The sequence below is a fragment of the Cygnus olor genome, chromosome 2 (genome assembly GCF_009769625.2).
Source record: "Cygnus olor isolate bCygOlo1 chromosome 2, bCygOlo1.pri.v2, whole genome shotgun sequence".
Classification (NCBI taxonomy): Eukaryota; Metazoa; Chordata; class Aves; order Anseriformes; family Anatidae; genus Cygnus; species Cygnus olor.
In genome coordinates, this window is record NC_049170.1 from 77,007,980 (window position 1) to 77,027,388 (window position 19,409).

The window sequence follows — 19,409 nt, forward strand, 5'->3', positions numbered from 1 at the left end:
AAAATAACTAAGTAATTTGGGGAAAACCTTAAAAATGATTATTTTGTACATTACATGCATATAGGTTCCCCTAAAAATGGATGGCAGTGCTATGTACATTATGCATCCTGTATTGTTAATTTCTTTGATTATATTCATATTTTTTTAAAACATAAACTTCAAAACTCTCAGTTTGATCACAGGTGATCCAGGTAAGTTCCTCCTATCCTGTGTTGGAAAGAAAATGTTCATAACATGAAAGCTGAGACAGGAAATAGATTTGAAACATAAATGCCTACTAGATCATTGTAATTAACATTTTAAAATATGTGCAAATGTAGATACTTCATTGAAGGAAGAGAACACTATCAAATTTAATAAAATATTAGATAGATTTTGTTTTTATTACGTGGCTTGCTTTGATTTAGAAAGAAGCTATTAATGACAGAAGTCTGATTTGCGTAATTGCCTCAAAACCCCCAAATAATTTTGGAATACAATAGACTTCCTCTGAATATTGATGTTTGGTTAATTATTCAAAATTTTAAAAAAGTTTTTTTAAAATGGTTTTCATGTCTACCAGAATAAACCTTCATGGTTCCTTAAATCCTCAACTCTATATCAGCTAAATCCAGTCACGGATCACCCATTCAAACAAGGTAGTTGTGGAGCAGTTTAACAACAAAACTATATTCTTATGCCATATAGTAATACACATTGCAAGTCAGATGGCATTTATTTATAATCACATTTTCAAAATCATTTCTCTCTTTTTTTTTTTTTTTTCTACACTGCATTCCGATTACAGAGCACTCTCTCCATATTGTTCTTGCATGGTACATTTCAAGCACTAATCCATTATAAGAAGATTCATCCAAAAATCAAGTATTACACAAAAATTTCCTAGTGTTCAGAAAGATTGGACAACTTGTGGTTAACAAAGTACATGAGAAAATAGTATTTTTATAAATACTAATTTATTTAATAAAAATACAAAAATAAATATACATATATAAAAATATCATGATGAGTCAACACACAGACATTCTTTAACTCAATAAATATGGCAGTAATATTAATCTTTTTTGAAGTATAATTTTGAGATTATATTACAGTGTGGGTGCAAAATGTCCCAGATAGAAAGGTAAAGCAAAACACTTAAAATAATAATAATAATAAAAAAAAATCTATCTCATTATTAAAGGCACAAAAAGCCTTTTATTGTGTTTTCATTGTAAATGAAAACCTTTCCTCAGAGGTTTCTAGGCAGACAGGGTGAATTATAGATTTAAAAAAAAATCTAAATCACTCATATTCATTTATATTGACTTATTATTTAAGCAAACCCTTACTAAGACAACACCTATTTTTTGAAAAAAAAAAAAAAAAATCCCAAGTAAGAGAGAATAGGCCACTTTATCTAGTAACATAGACATGAATTCCACTAACACCTATCAGGTCACAGATTACTTTCTCAGTCTCAGTCACTGTCCTCTCCACCATACATGTCTGCTAGTTTTTTAAACCGAGGTCCCCAGTCACTGAGGTAATCATAGTCTTGGTTGCCATCTGTGGTAAGTGATTCCAGGCTGCTGAGTGAATTTGCTATGGAATCATTTCCTTCATAAGCATAGGTTGCTAGTGAATCATAAGGAGGGGCAGCTGGATCTGAATCATTTTCCTTTAGCCTTCGATGAATAAAATCTTGCACATCAATGTTTTCCCAAAGAGGTGTAGTGTGTCTTATCTGAAATATAGTTTCTGGTATGACATCTCTTCTTATCTTACTTTCCTCCCTTGCTTCTGGATTTCTGAGTGTGCCAATGTCAAAAGCTTGGTGTCTTCTTCCCCCCCCCTTCATCATTGTAGGTCACAATGTTGTCCCGAACATCATCCTTGAGATGATCAAAGGTTCTTTCTTCCTCTGTCTCTTGAGGGCTGCAAACAAGACAACTAACACTGAAAAAAACAAAGGGTGAATGAAGAAATGCAGAGTTAGAAATGAAATAAGTGAGCTATATTTTGCACTGTCTGTTGTTCTTGGAATGCTTCAAGAGTGGTATTTTTAGTAAATAGGTACAAAAGCTATCTGTCTCTAAGTTGAAGTTAATAAGGGAAAATATTAATGTTTTATAGCAGCCAAAAATATTTGCTTTTTTAAACTTACGGAAGCAATGATTAAAATATTCTATGTTTGATAAAGATATAAATGTTATTATTAGGCTGAAATTGAGAAGCAGAGAATGTCTTAAAATATGTCATCCTACAAGTAATTGACTTCAATTTTACTTTTGTGAAGTATTGTCTTCCTGGCAGTCACTAAGGGTAATTTTATCAAAAGTAGCTGAGTCTTCTAAGCAAAGTAATTCACCCTCTTGAAAGCTGGTGATTTAGGTATTCCTAAGTGTCTAATTCACTATTGAAAATGGGATCTACAGGTTCTTCTGAAAATAAGAACCCGAAAACCTTCAGCAATCAATATTATTGAAAAAACTGTTTTTGGCTTCAGTGACTGCAGGAATTGAAATCCAGTCTCTGTTACTAACTGTTTCTTCTTAAAAGCATGAGCCCCCCTAATTTAAGAAATGATAGTTGAATAACTCTTCCTTTTGGAGAGGTAAGGATTGACACTAAGCTGAACCGTTACAGAGGGAGATGAAAAACTAAAGTTAAGCTTTACAAATACATTCTGCTGCTTAAATGCTATTGATTTCAGCAGGAATTCAATGCTTAAATGCATTTAAAAATTTGACCCTTGCCCTAGTATCTGGAGTAAATAGGAGAGGCCAACAAGGTCATCTGTCAATGAGGCATAACACTGGATGCCAAGCCACACTTAAAGGCATTAGAGCAGTGTTGAGCACTTGTGTTGAGCCTTAGGAGCAAAGTTTTTTACTCTAAATTATTTGAGTGCTGGTGAATAAAAAGAATGGACATATTGAGGGTAGAGAGGGGAACAAAGATCTTCCACATGTCATGGTACAATGCTGTGAAGGTAAAGGCTGTTCTGTTTGTGATTCTGTATGTGTACAAGAGCCATTCTTTTCAAGTTTTTTAGTGCTAGACAAGTAATAGTCCACTTTATTAGTGGACTATTTATTAGTCCAATTTACTAACTTCATATAAAAGAGAAGGGCAGCTGTGAGGGCAGATCACTAAAATGTTATTATGAAGAAATGTCTTTCACAGCTGGGTACTTAATGTCTCTCTCCTGTTCTGGACATGGTGACACTAGTATACTCTCCTAGAATATGTCTTGCTGAACAGCAATTAAATAAAACACCAAAAGCCACACAAATTTTAAACTCAAAATTTTGTTTAGCCACATTTCATTTATGTTACTCTGGCTTCAGCTATATATTTAAGTAGAGCATGGTCTTTGACCCTGGGGCCATGAGACACAGAGTATTCACACTTGTTTTGCACAGCACTGCTCCATGAGGCTGTTCTGATTCTCACGTGGTATTCTTATGGTCCTAAGGAAAAATTATGATTTTTTTTTTGTTTGTTTGTTTTTAGTTGAACGTTACTTTACTAAAGCACTGCAGCCCATCAGAATGATATTTTCATAGTGAGAGAGCAAGAGTGTGTTTCATGGTACATATTTCATACTCTGTGTTTTGGCATGGGAAGAGGCTTTGAAGATTCAGAGCCCACTGACAAGAACTGTGCAAAGTGGACAGCCAGATCTGGCAGAGCTTGAATCATACTGCCTCCTGGGAGTGGTGGCCTGCAAGTTGTCCTGTTCATTCGCACTATGCTTGGGCAATGTCCTGGGGAACCAAAGCTGGCTTAGGCTGAAACCAGGACAGCAGTGGTGCTCAAACCTGAGCAGTACAGACAATCAGCTTGTCAGAGCTCAGGTACTCTCTCTTCCATATAGCCACAGCCCCTGTGGCCCTCTGAATATTTGCTGGAGGTAGCCTGAATCCAGTTGATCTTGCTAGTAATCTAGCTGATAGAAAATATGTGTTCCTTAGAGTTATATAAACTGACAGATGTACAGGTGTCACTTTCCCTTTAGCAAGCTGTGTTGGCCAAGATGGGTGGGAAGAGAAGGAGGTCTGTCACAGAGTTTGACTGGAAAGTGGAGAAGATAGCCCTTTTAAGGAGGCACTTCTCTGGTAAGCAAAACATACAAGTTGCAGTTTTTATGCTTTTAAAACCAGGTTATGAGCTAGCATTTATTCTAGTTCCTTCACATATCCCCTCATTTCTTTAATGTTTCAGCTCTGCAACCACCCACCTAACTTCTGTGCTTAAACTTTATTTAATCATCTGTACTCCTTACCACTTGCAAAAATTGAATGGTCCTCTTCTATACTTTTGAGCTAAATATTTCCTGAGTATAAAAACTACAAATCATTCATGATTAAATAGTTGGTACAACTGATTTTTTTTTTTAAATCATGGAGAAAAATATCATTCTGTTTCAGGAATACGATTTTAAAAGTCTGAAGTTTAAATGAAGATGTATTTATAACGTAAAATATTAGTATCTAAAATTAAACCTAAATTTTCAAGTTTATTTCACCTAAATAACACTGATAGCCCCCCCCCCCCTTTTTTTTTGCACATTCTTATGAATAGAAATGACAACAGCCCACAGTAATCTCTTTCCCACTCTCCCACCTCCTCACCCGTCTTAGAACACAGTTCTTACAAAAGAAAAAAGTATTGTATTAGGTATGAAATATTGCTCTACAGGGTCATGTGAATAAGGGGTGAAGAATGCCAGAGGTCTAGAATCAACAACCCCTTTGCCTCATCAGTCAAACAACTCATGACAGTTACATACCCAGCAGGATGATGATGCAGAGGAAAATGGCAACCAGTGCCCCTGTGCTGAGGCCAGCAGGGAGGAGCAGGGCCTCTGCATTACAGGACTGCATGTTTCCTCGACTGTCACAGGCACATACACGTATGGTCAGCGTGCCAGTGCTGCTCTGGATTGGGTAGTCATTGTCAAATATTATGACCGGCAGGAGATAGGTACTTGTCTTACTACGGCTATATCCATTTCTTCTAGTCATAATTCCTGCTGTGTTATCTAGAATGGAAATGCAGAATAAATATTACAGGATGAATCTTTATGTGGTCTTGGGGTGGGGGACTGGCACTGGTCAACAGTTACCTTTGTTGTCTGCAATGGAGAAGTTTGGATCAACAGCAAATTCTGGCACCAACTCGAAAAAAAATTTGTGTCCTCGAGGAGGCTCATCTTTGTCAACTGCACTCACAGTCTGTATCAGCTATAAAGAAAACAGCATTTCATGGTATGCTTTGTTGTTGTTGTTTGTTTGTTTTAGAGATCTTGCTTGTTTTACATAAACTCTCTGCTTTACATGTCCAGTGAAAATCTGACAAATCTCTATAAGAAGACAAAAAGTGATGTCCTAAGCCAAACGTTCCCCATATAAACACAGGAGATTATCCAGTAAACAAATTGTTGTTTTGTTGTTTAAACACATAACAGAAAATGAAAAAAGGGCCAGTCTTCACTGCAAGACAGCCGTCTGCTTTGATTTGTACTCAGTACCTTGCAGTGGTACAGAAACAGTTGCCCTTCTGAATAAGCCATAAACCTCCTGTGGCCTCATATAGCAATGACACAGAGTAGTGTGTAAACCAGTTGTTAAGTGGGTCTAATTCCCAGTACACCTTATCTGCTCCTGACGATAAAATGGAGTACTGCACTGGCAGGATGCTCAGCTCTCCTGAGGTAATAAAGTGAGATGTTTTACGCCCTCCTAAATTGAAACCTCTGTCTGTAGAGCTTTACAGCTGTAAACAAGAGCACTCAAGCCCTGCTGGGAGGGAGTGGAAATAGCCCAAGCACAGGGTCAGAGTAAAAAGGACTGAAAAATAGGGCCTCAGCAGTGATTTCAGATTGCATAGGTTCTCCTGTTGCATAAAATTATGTATATATATGTGCATATGCATTTATATGTGTATATACACTAGCAATTTGACTTTTTTTTTTTCTACCTAGCTGCTGCTGGAGGCTAAGGAACACAGTTGCAGAACTGGAGAAAGAAAAGCTACCTGGGAAAGTGACTGGTTATGAAATGACTTGCAGCATTTAGAACCATGTGGGGCTGTATGAGCAGTAGTAATCAAGTGAGCCATAAGAGTGACTGCTGTTCCCCTGGTACTCCCCAGCGGGTACGGCATTGGTGAGTGACCCATACTCCACCTTGGCTTTCGAGGTTATGTTTCATTTCAGAAGATGTAATCAGAAGATGACAAAGCTTGGTGGTGTGAGAATGAGAATAAGCTTCATCTGAGTATGTTGCAACTCAGCATGGCTGAGTTTCTACCTAAATTTAGGACCTAAATTTAGAGACAGAAAGAGCTTAGCAGTCAGACTTGTTTCTTTTAAAACTATGAGGGAGCCAATGCCTGCCTTGAGGTTTTCAAGTGTTTCCAGTGCGTAGGGTGTCTAATATCCCACAGACATCAAAGCCACTTGTTATCAAAGACTTACTTCATGGCTTGTTTTTCTGATATTTCTAGGAAGAATACAGCATGAGCTCTTCAAGAAATACAGTAATTGACAAGTAACACTGATACAATTTTTAAGTCTTATGGCAATCAAGTAAGGAATGGCTTTTTTCTCATGTACAGCTCTGAACATCAGCTTGAGTGGGACTTAAGGATACAATGAAATTTTGGGGAATATTTAACATCTCTCAGGATGGAACACTATTAGACAAATAACTATAGGGCTACTAAAAATACTAATGTGACATTCAGAAACCAGAAATCTGCTGCTGTTAATGCTGTACCATACAATGATTATTAAGCCTATTTTTCTAGATAACCTTGGGGTATTTTTTTTACATGTAATAATGTTAAGCTGTTATTTAAAATCAACAATAGTTGAGAAGGCCTGTTTGGCTCATCCTCTTCCTAGATTGTTCTAAAACAACCACAACAGGTGGTTTGTGTTTTGTTTTGTTTTGTTTTGTTTTATTTTGGAGGTGATTTTTTTTTTTTTTGGTTTGGTTTGGTTTGTTCGTTTAAATTTTTTTGTTTTTGTTTTTGTGGGGAGGGTATTATTTTATTTTTATTTTTGTGGTATATTCCTGAATATCCTATCATCAGAAAAGAACTGGAAAGGGAATTTGCGAACATCAGCCTTGTATAAGAAGAGACTATGCTGAAGGCAGAATTATGCAGTTTCTCTAAGCATGATTAAAATAATTATTACATATTCAGGTCTCTTCACTTTTAAAACATTTGATGACCATTACACTTCACATTAGTTTTTTGGGTTTGTTTTTAATTTTCACTGTTTCTCATGATTAGCCAAATCCCTGTTTATGGCAATTCTCTGATTCTGTTAACTTTTCAATGTCCCATTTCTCTTCTCTTTGCCATAATCTGCTTCTGAGAGTGACCATACAGTGTAAGACCAAGATGGTGCTTAATTTTAGTTTTGCTTTGCTTTAGTGTAAATGTAACAGTACAACAAAACATCCTTCTGATAGAAGTAAAATACCAAATTGAAATGAGAATTTTTCTCTCTCACATTTTTGCAAGTTTGAAAGACAGAAGAAAAGTAAAAGTGCCAGAGAGTAGAGTGAGAATTAGAATATGTGGCTATATTTGTGCAATTACTTGCTGAAAAACTCAAGGAGAAAATATCCTGATATTACAGCAAACAGAAATTGCAGTTGAGTATTTTGGGGCTTTTTGAGATGTAATCAGTGGGATGTTTGTAGGATCTGGATTTGATTCCCTTCATGTGAAAATGACATGGAGGAGGACAATTGTGCCAGGCATAGAGGAACCTAATTACGTTGAAAACTTATTGTTGAGAGTAAGGCTGAAGGAGGAAGAAAAACAAACAAACAAACAAACAAACAAACAAACAAAAAAAAACCAAACAAACAAAAAACAAAACAAACAAACAAAAAACTTATTACCTGCTCAAACTACTGGCTGCATAAATTGAGAACCAGTTGTTCTTCCACCAAGAAAGACAGGAGAATAAAAGAACAATGTGAAAGGATGATTGCAGGTGAATTTTTGATTTTTTTCCAAATGATGAATAGGTGAAAGGATATTAGAAATGTTATCTAATTAAGTTTTTGCTTTTTTTTTTTTTTTCAGCTATGCAACTGTAAATAAAAGAGACTGATGTTAATGATAATCACTGCAGAAATGAAAGAGGTGTGACTACTACTATTTTGCATTAAAACAGTTTTTGGGGAAAAAAAGTACTGTTTTATGTGCATTTTGTAATTTCTTATTGGAAATGTATTCTTCCTCCATTTTGAAACATTTATGGACATTAAGCTATGACCACTCTTCTCCAAGAGCTCAGAGAAAGATCTCTGACATCGTAAGATTTATGAGGGAAGTGTTATTTCCAGAAAATCACTTTAATTCAAATATGAGTCAGGCACATCAGGCTTAGAGGAGAAAAAAAGTATTCCCATTTTCTTTTTTCTTCCATAGTTTCCCATGAGAATGATTGCAATTTGGAAACTATAGCATTGCTGCCATTATTTAGAGGGCTGTGTGTGCATGTGCACTTTTATGCACTTAAACAAACAGTCTTATACTCTTCAGTGAATCCTTGTGGGTAAATTTAAGTTGTTAGTGGTCACTTGTCTTTGAGCGTACTGAAATTTTAAACTTAGTTATTGACTTAAAGTGTTCTCTTTTATACTCAGAACAAAGTGGTTTTGGTAGCTTGGCAACATATAATGAGTTGTGAGGTATTCCCACTGGAAGAAATTTTTGGAAATTTCTTTCATGTTGAGGCCAGATATTTTTAGAGGATATGGGTCTATCTCCCATTAAAATTGTTTTTTTTTCAAATGTGGCAATTGTTTGGTTACACTACTGCATTTATTTATTTTTTATTTTTTTCCTCCAGAATACTGTGTTTCTAAGGCCATGACTTACACAACAGTCAAAACGGTTATTGCGGTTTATGTTCAGGCTATTTTATCTCTATTCATATTAATCTCTGGAAAAAAAAAAGAAAGTTCAGAAATGAATAGACTGCCTTATAACACCTACATATAGCTGCTACATCCACAGAAATAGCCTGCTGTCTAGTTTTCTTCGTGCTTTTTAAAGACAGAATGTGGGTAAAACCTAGGTGGGGGCATTCTGATATAGTAAGGGTCCTTGTGCACTTCAGAGCTGTTCCTGATGCTGCATTTTTGGACACAGAGAGCTGCACAAGTAGGAGTTTTGGGTCGTGGACTCAGCCTTGGGACTGTCTCTAAAAGGAATACAGGAACCATTAAAGCAAATGGTAAGCTAGCAGTGCATTTTTAATGGTATAGAGCACCAGCTAGTCACCTTTTAGGTGAGGTTCTCAGTGTTTGCTGGCTTGGCATGTCATCCATATGAAACGCAGTCACATCTTGGCTCCAGGGTGCACCTTTTAACAATGCATCAACAGTCTTCAGATATTATTAAAAGGTTCATAGAAGAACGTTAAACAAGGTGAGGTGGACAGGAATATACTTTCAGGTTAAAATTTTCTACCTGTATAAGAATATTTGAAACAATTTGAATGTCTACAATACAATCTGCTACTTCTTTTCAAAACAGCAACATATTGGTGACAGCTGTTGTATTTTTAATTTTTTTTTTTTTCCAAAATTCCTTTTTTAAAAATTTAGTTTAAATAAAACAATGAAAAATGATGTCCCTTTCAGAGGATTTTAAATATGCTCTCCTTTTTAGAAAGTGCTTTTCTGAAGTTTAAAACAATCCAATTTTCATATAGCATGGAATTTGTACCTCTAGTGTCAGAGAAGCAAGACCACCGGAGACTGACAGTGAGAGAGAGACTTCACAGTAATGGCTGCAGATTTTTTTTCTATTTTTTGTATGGGATTACAGACCTGCAGAGGAACTGGCCTTGAATGTTTGGGCATTTGCACATTACATTACATTCTTACTTAAAACTACATATTGAACAACACAGAGAAAATTTTCAAATGCCATTTCAAATGTCATTTTTCTACTTTCTGCTGCTTCTAAAATAAGACTTGAAAATATTTCGAGACACTTGATGCAAGAATGTTTGAGACATTTTGCTGTTTGTTTTTGTTTGTGGCTTTTTATTTATTTATTTATTTATTTATTTATTTTTGTGAAGTGGCTTAGGAGAGAACAGAACAAATCCTGGATCTTGGAGCACTGCCTTTGTCATTTCTTGAAGTGTATTAAAATTCTTTTGTGCAACAAATATTTCTCAATGTTTGATCTGACCACATTATCTGCAATAAACTGTGAAAAAAGCATATGGTAAGAGACACTGATTTTGATAGTAATCAGAAAGTAACAGTTCACAGACACTGTGGGGAAATGAGAGTTGAACAACTCTGTGTTTCTCTTGTCCTTTCTTTCTCTTGCCCCTTTTCCTGCCTGTGCAATCTAGTAAGGCCAACCAAACTAATTTTGATTTTAATATTACTAGCACAACACAGTGATAAGTGGGTGGGATAAAGATCTTGCAGAAGATTTGGAAACAGCTACTTTTCTCTAGGAGTGAAGTAATAATAGTACTGTTCAAGTATACCCAAAGGATGTGTTTCAAAATCAGTGCAGTTGTAAATGGATGTCCATATTTTCATTGTTGTGCCTGAGCAATCTCGTGTTCAGGCAGGGTTCTAGGCTGTGCATCCATGTGGTGTTGGCTACAGAGAGAAGCCTCAGGAACATGTGGGTAAGCTTGAATAGACTTTTGATCCTGATCCTTTATGTCTTCAGAAATTTTTTAAAATACCTGCCACTTGACAAACCTTCGTGTTTGGTAATGCAAAAGATTTTGGTTTTCAGGCCTTGGCTCTGGGCCACAAATGTGTCAACAGTTTTAAAGCGGGACTGAATTCTCATCAGAAATCAGAAAATTCTCCCTTGAACTCCAATTCTTATTTTAAAGCAAGACAGACTTCTGGGTCTCACTAGACCAAGCCAATAAGTGCTTACTTGGAGAAGTCAGGTAGAATGTACAAACTAGTGACCGCTAATTAGCAGCAGCATCCACATTAAAAATGTGATCTCTCACTGCCTATCTGAAAAAGGGAGGATGGCATAAAGGGTAATGAAATGAAAAATCTGCCACCTTTCTGAAAGAGAAAACAAACTCTGTGTTCTGATGCTTGAGAGCCCCTGTATGGTAGGAAAGAATATAACATCAATGCAAAATAGCAACCCAGGTTGTTTTCTTAAATATTATTATTGGTGGATGTTGAATGGTTGTTACTAAAATGTTCAGCTGAATCAGTCTCCTTTTCAAGTAAATTTTCCTGGTTTCCATGGAGAGGATTCATCCTCTAATCCAGCTAAAAAGACACAATTAATTTCTGTGACGAGGGCATGAGAGAACTTGTACCAGACCCTTCCTCACAGCAGTCCCTGGGGCTCTAGCACACCATCAGAGGATTAGGGATTTCTAAATTTTTCAAGGGAAAAGCTGCATCATACTCTTCTTCAACCTGTGCATCAGCCGTTGGGACTCAGTGGTAAACCTGTTCCAGACTAATGAATGCAATTGTTTATGCATCTGTAGTGACAAAGTTTCTCCTTATTTGTTGTTTGGAGACAAAACAGTGTCAGGGAAGGAGGAAAGACTCTGTAGGATTTTCTTTCCTCTGACCCTCCTCAGGCTATCTGAAAACACAACAAATGGAGCCTCTAATATCTGCTGATGTAGAGAATGAGTAATGCCACTAGACAGTAGCGAGCAATATTTGATCATTCTGACTGCTTTGTGATGCAAGTGTGATTTAAAGACCACTGTAATTAATAGTTGGGCTAGATTTAAAAAAAAAAAAAATCTTTTAAAAATTAACTAAATATATTTATCTTCTCAATCTGTCTCTTCTGTTACTGGCACCAGATGAAATACTGCTGTGATGTGTCAAGAAGCAATATGCTTCTAATAAGACAGATGTTTTAGATGATCTTTTAAATAAAGTGGAGTAGTACTAAATGAATACAACAAGCTTCAATATTTTTATTGTATTATAGAGGGGGCTGTTAAACATGAGCAATTTAGGCTACCTCGAACTTAGCATCCATAGCTATAACGTTCAAGTTTGCATCTCTGTATTCATTGTTATTTTAGGCACCAAAATAAAAGTAGTTTCATTTACCTTTTTTTTTTTTTCTGAAACACTGTCAACTACATCTAAATGTCCAAATATGGACTCAGATGCCTGTCTTGAGGAATCTAATTGTTGAGAAATAGAAGAAAGATCTAGATAGAATCATAGAATATCCCAAGTTGGAAGGGACCCATAAGGATCATAGAGTCCAACTACTGGCTCTCTCATTCTAGATTTCTCATTCCTCTGTGGCTACACTTCATGTCTTTCTAGTATATGCAGATTTTTCCAGTTAAGGAAAATAACTCCTGGAATTGTATTAATACACTAGATGGAAGGGAAAACTAAACAATAACATGCTTACCTAATGGTTCTTTGTCATTTACAACTTTAGAAAGGCACGGAATTCACCAGAAAGGTAAATGAGGCTTTATACATAATAGGGTATTTCATCAAGTATGCTGGCTGGGGTAAGAAAACTGACAAGAGATATGCCTGGATTGAACTGGGTTCAAATATATGACTAAATCTGTGTTTGTTGAATGAAAATATTAATTAATGATTAATTTCATTTAAATATTAATTTTTATGCTCTGGAAGATTTATTTGTATTATGCAATTAAAGAACAAGACTCACTTTTCTATTAACCATTATACAGAGATTTTAAGATTTCTTTGTCTCAATTTCATCTTGTGCAAAGAGATTTTGTTGCACAGAGAATTTAGGTCATGTGCCAGCTGTTCAAAACCAATGGCTTGAATTATCTGAGGCTTGAACTGTATTCTTATATGACAATTTATGTCATTGGTTAAGACACTGTGCTCTGATCATAAGCCTCAGTTGTTTTTGAAAGATGCACCTCATTCGTTTTTCTGATATTATAATTCCCTCCACTGTTTTAATTTAATTCATCACTGCCTTTGATATGGATATTTTTCTATATACGTCATTTGCATCAAAAATAGTAGGAATTTCTTGAAAAAGAATTAAATAATGGTCAGTTACTTCAAAGCCTATTGATTAATGATTCTATTACACTCAAACTATCCTCTGTCTTTATAGCCCACTTACCTAACTTACAGTATTAGGTGCAATGAATGAAAAACTAGTAGATTGAATGCAAATTCCAGTAATTCACACTGTCCCCTCTCTCTCTCTTTCTCTCATTTTTTTTTTTTTAATTTTTTTTCTTCCCCATCTGTTAAACCTGTAGTAAAACATAATTTGCATTGCAACAGGTAAACTGCATATCCTTGCCCCTCCTAGAGTTCTGCAAGACCTGAGATTCCAGACCAATGCTAGGTACTATTTATGCTACTTTCATGCAGCCACTATGGCTATGTTAAATGCAACACTGAATAGAGACCAAAGTAAAACATCAGCATGTTTTCTGATATATATATATATCCCTGGGCCCTATAAAGCCTTTGAGTGGTCACTGTGCTCTAAAAACACAAGGATAGACTTAGGCTGAGATTAAAGTTCTGTCCTGGCCTCTCTGATATATCAAGAACAGACTCAGGTGTGTGCTAGGGAGAGTAATGCTATCAAATGTTTTCCTCCTCTCAAAAATGAAGAAGAGTTAAACTTAGGCCCATGCTAGAAAGACAATTTTGAGGTATGCAATCAGCTCTTAAATCCAGTTCCTTGGTAAGTACTTTCAGAATTAAAAATCTGCCAAAAATATGTCCTCCTTCACATTTAAAACTGAAAAGATGACAGGCATTAACATAAATATATGTTGGTTTTAGTGGCAGCAATAATAAGAGATTCCTGTGTTTCCGTGAGTTCTGCTAGTCAGTCTCCTTTCTCTGTTCCCAGTTATTATTTCATTTTTTTCGTAAATCTTATCATCCTTTTAGATTATTACAGGATTGCTGAGATAGTTTAGAAAATGATATACATGATTTTTGCCAAAATTCAGTTCAATTCCAAATTGAATTTAACTTACAATGGAAACAGACGAATTATCCTTTATTTTTGTGATGATCTTTTTCTTCCACACGTCCTTTACTGGAACATAATAAAATATTTTTCCTGCGTTTTTGTACCTGAAGGTGTGGCTACATCAACTAAGGCTTTGAAAGAAATTCCAGAAGGAAATGGAATTATCAGACAGTATAAAGTTTTTTTGTCGCATTATGCATAAGTGGGTCTGAAAAGTATTCTCTAATATTAGAGATGAAAACACACCCTAAATAAATTTATTTTATGTTATATTATATTTATTATTATATTGTTTTAGGGTAAAATTCTGCACCTTTTATCTTCTAAAACCTTTTCTGAATCAATTAGTATTTTCTCTGGAATCAGGGAATAAAGATGTTGAGTTGTTTCGCAATTATTGAAATAAAGAAACTCTGAAGTCTTCATGATGGTATTCCAGGATAGTTTGGTTAAAATTCTCGGTTAACATAAATATGTGTTTACCTGTCCTGCTTTTGCATTTTCACAAACGAATGTTTCATAGTATTTGGCAAATTCTGGTGCATGATCATTTATGTCTAAAATCCGGATGAAGACAGGAATCTGGCTACTTTGTTTAGGATTATCTGAAACAAGAAAATGATTTATAGTACAATGCAAAGTTTTCCACAACACACATTTTATGAAAAGACATGAAATTATCATATTTTTCAAATAGACATTAGAAATACTCATTTATCTTGATAATATTAAAACAATTACCTTTAACTTTTAATAGTGTATATTTAGTATGTTTAAAAGCCCTATCTATATTTGAAACACTTTGTTTTAGTATAGTGCATTAATTTGAGATAATACAAACTCTACTTAAATTGATTTGCATTAAAAACAGACCACAAAGTTATTACTGATGTTTGACTTGTATTCCATACATAGTAGAGTAAATGATTCATTTAAAGAGCTTTTTCCTGAGGCAGAGCTGTCAAGAACATTTACTTGTTTGAACCAGTAAAGCAGTTAAAAAAAAAAAAAAAAGTGGTGGTGTCATCCCTTCTTAAAATGTAGAGACAAAATTTGCATCTATGTAGATGTTAATATCAGTTCGTATTTGCAAACTTTATCTCTGAGGTCAGTCTATAGCTGTAGATGACTCATGCATTGCATGTATTGAAAATGGAGACCATATTTGACCAAACAATGAAAGAGCACTGTACGAGCAAAAGGTTAACCGTCTTTCTGATAATAGGAGTATGATTTATCTCTCTATATTACCCTACCCCCAGACTGTTAAGCACATAGGCTCCTAAGGAGACTCCTGTAGGGAGACTGAAGAAGGAGAGTAAGAGATAAATTGTCTCCTAAACTCGGTGTTTCTTCCCTGACGCACGTTTTTAGTTGACTGGAAAAAGGCGGCAGATGAGACATCCAGATCTGACAGGGCCCAAGAGAACAGTAAAGAATCCCAGTGAAAAACATCGGGCCAGGGTTTGCTTCAGACCCAGAGCAGAAAGAATTTTCCTCTAGTCATCTTCAAATTAAACCATCAAGTTGAGATAAAACATACTTTCTTCCCCTGGTTACAGTGGTCATTCTGAAAACGTTTTTTTTGTCCACCATGGACATTTTTTTTTTCCAAGGATTTTTCTTGCTCTAATGACTGAGGTAAAGTCTTTGGCACATTGCTCCTGCGCCAAATTATTTGTTGGGAATTCTCAGGGAACAAGGTAACTTTTCTAATATCTACTGTTCATGGCTGAGTCTGAGAATTCCAAATTATCTTTTCACAAATGAGCAAAGATAATTCTAAAGGAGTAAGCTGTACTTTTAAAAGTGCATTTAAGGATACTCTGTCTATTGAAAATATTTGACGAAGGGCAAATCTAAATCAAAGATACTGTAAAATTCCAGTCTTATCTCAGTTCTAATGTTCTACTTAGATAAATGATCTCCAACTTACTGATTTCAGTTGCTATGACAGTGATGTTGTGCCAGGGAGTTTCTTCACGGTCAAGTGGCTTTGAGATGAATAAGGATCCATTTCCTGAATAGATGTTGAATATTCTATCGAGGTCAGTGTGTCGATCCACAGAATATCTGTCAAGATACAATACAACTAAGCACCTCTATGTACTGCTACAGTCTCCAGTTTAGCTTACAGCCACCTATAAACATTTTCTAAGTCAAACTGTGGTTAATCAACAATATTTTCTTAACAAGTAAACGTAAGCTTTCCTGTAGCTGAGGAGTGCAGTATGTTACAGAGAAACTGTTTTTTAAGCCTAGTGGGCAGGAAGAAGGGCAAACTAATTACATTGGCAGATTTTTAGGTTGGTATTCAAAATTATATTTGAGCTTAGAATGTGAATGTTGAAATAACAATTGAAAATGAACATTCATAGATATGAATTTTGCAAATTCTGCAAATTAATTCTTGGAGAACTCGGCTATCAAAGGACACACATTTCAGATATACTTATCACTTTATAATGAGATACTTTTAATATGGCACAGGGACGATCAGAATGACCAGAAAAATCTTTGGATTTTCCTGTTAAAATAGAATTTCTTTAAAATCATATTTTGTAACACTTTCTTTTGCTCAATTCTTTCCTACCAATGAAAAAGTTGTCTATAGGTGTTTTTAAATTAGACTAATAATGGTCAACCACAATCAGGTTAAAATAAGATTTTATACTTAAATAATTTATAAATATTTCCTTTTCTTTTTTCTCCTCTCACACCTCTTATCCCAAACTCTATTGCTGCAGGTAATACCAAGCTTGTTCAGAAATGCAGAAATCATGTTTACTTAACAGTTGCATGTTGAACAAACAAATTTCAGTCTTATGTTTGTAACTGCAGATAATATCAGATGGTTAACAGTTACAACAATTTCACAGCACTGAACACTTACCTCTAATTGTTACAACTTTCTCAACATTATTTCTTATTTAATATAACATGTACACTAAGTAGTAAGCTATGAAACATAGCAGAGAGTGTTATGTCTACAGGGCTAGTAGAGTACAGGAAGGGTAGAAATACACCATTCTGAGCGTCTTACATAAGTTTGCCATTGGAAACATCATATAAAAGCATAATACTGTGAATCCAGTTTGGTGAAAGTATGTGAGAGACAAATAAAGCCCTACAAATGAAGCAGAGTCAGTGGAGGTGTGCAAAAGCAACGTGCCTATGAAGCTCAGGAAATGATACAGAGAGTGACTGAGCATAGTCATTGCAAAGAAGCTGACTTTATCTCAACACAAAGGGGACTCGAGAGTTGCATCTGTTTTAGATGTCAGCTACGTCAACTGAGTGGATCAACTGACTCTATCAAGAACTGAGTGGATCAGCTGGAGTTATAAATGTCTCACACTGAGTTCGTTAAGAGTGCAAATGTCTCCCCAGGTTAGCCAGACCATTGGGGGTGGTGATGCGTGGTGGTGGTGGAAGGAATATACATCTCAGCCCAAAAATAGGAAGGAACTAGGAAAATAATTTTGAAAAAAGCATTGGTTTCAAGGTGGCTTCAGTCCATATATTCCTTTCCAGCAACAGGGGAAGCTCAGCATTGTGACAGTAAGCACATTACCAAGACCAACAGTCTTGTGTTTTCAGTATGTTTTATGGAAGTCTGATAAATCAGAAATCCTGTGTAGCATCAAATGTCTTCAGATAAGTAAATTTGATATTAAATATTACACTCTCCATTATTGGTGTGCAATAACTAACAGAACCTGGTAAGAAAATTTTGGACTCTGACAAAGTGCTGGAACATGGTGACTGACCTTTCTTTTAACATGGTGCCTATAAGCTGTAGAAGCATACCCTGCACTGTTAACTGTTTGACATCACAAGCTCCCATAGATATTTACCTGATATTTTTCAGTGGCCCCTATAAGACTAATTACACAAATGCCTCCCTACTATATTGCAGTCTCATCACAGTTTGTGTAAGATTTAACCCACGTTTAAAGCATTTTATAATGTTTAATGGCTTACTTTATTGTATTCTTTGTTACATCTGGATCTTGGGCTACAACCTGCCCAATAATGCTTCCTTCCTTTGCATCTTCATCTACTTCTATTAAATATGAGGGTCTGTTGAATACTGGAGGTTCATCTATGTCTTCCACAGAAATTTTGACTAGAGCTGTATCTTTGAATGGCCCCAGCTGAAGAAAACGAGGATCCAGATGGGTGTTGGTTGCTTCCACTCTTAAGGTGTATAACATCTTGTTTTCAAAATCCAGCTGCTGGGGAGCAAATAATAATAATAATAATAAAGAAAATTGTGTCACTTTACAAGAAATGTGTTATCTTTATTATGCTAAATTAGAAGTGTAAGAATTTTTCAGAGATAAATCTCTAAAATGTAATGCATCTTGGAGAAGATGGAGTGCATCTTGGAGAAGATGGAGTACTTCATGTTTGGTACCATGTATAAGCAAAACTATGAGTTTTATAGGACAGCAAGACAACTATGATTCCTCTGCCTACCAATTCTTCAGCTTCCTAGAAAACCAGGAGGAATCTATATATAGAAAAAACAGAAAGAGAGAAAGAAACAGAGAGGATGGATTGCTTCCACGAGTAGGAGTTGCTAATGCCTTTATTTTTCTCATACTTATGGCAGGAACAAAAACAGTTATCCCAGCACTTAAAGGCTCTTTGTTCTATTTCCACTTTCCTCTCTCCTCCCACCCCCCATTACCATCCATCTTTGCGTATTCTGCATCAGAAGCAACCCAGATGCTTTTCCATATTCCAGAGTGAAAAGAAAAACTGTGATGTCTGATTTCCAATCTATGTGACCTTTATATTATGCAGAACCGTATATGAATGCGTATATGTATAGATATACATTGATATATGCACAAATACACACACATGTACACATAGAAATACACATATGCATATAGATCTATATTATATATACATATATCAATTTATTGTTACTGATAAATTCAGTAACAACAGAACTGAAAATAGTGTTCATAGTTTAACTGTCTGAACCATAAAAGCAACTAATAAATGTCAGAATGTATTTTTCCTCATTTCTTTGCTCTTTAGACCTCATTGACATAATATGTAACAACTTAAGTTTCACCAAGGTTGGACTTAAACCAAGACAGATTTAAGGTACTGGATGTACCTGACTGTCAGACAGATTACAGAGTAACAGTTTGAAGGTGTAAATTCGTCAAATTTCAGGTGAGCCTCCAACCCTTGTGAGCATTACTGCAACACTCAGCTGACAAACCCCACAGTGAACTGAACCCCTCCAGGTTCTCACAGCCCTAATTCAAAAGTACTGTGTGTGAGAATATATATATTGAACAGACAGCCACCACTGAAATATTGCTTTATGTGAAGTGACATGCCAGTAAATTTCCCTTGAGACTTGAAAATAA

General features: G+C 35.6%; 1 protein-coding gene across 1 annotated transcript in view; it reads right to left on the reverse strand.

Moving 5' to 3' along the window:
* Nucleotides 1-1,003: 1,003 nt before the first annotated feature.
* CDH9 (cadherin 9) overlaps nt 1,004-19,409 on the reverse strand; it is a 100,993-nt gene continuing 82,587 nt past the window's right edge. Inside the window, 8 exon segments of the mRNA XM_040549077.1 lie at nt 1,004-1,817; nt 1,819-1,879; nt 1,882-1,938; nt 4,778-5,029; nt 5,114-5,231; nt 14,497-14,618; nt 15,950-16,086; nt 17,998-18,251. Of these exon segments, the coding sequence (XP_040405011.1) occupies nt 1,460-1,817; nt 1,819-1,879; nt 1,882-1,938; nt 4,778-5,029; nt 5,114-5,231; nt 14,497-14,618; nt 15,950-16,086; nt 17,998-18,251 (1,359 nt within the window). The 3' untranslated portion in view covers nt 1,004-1,459.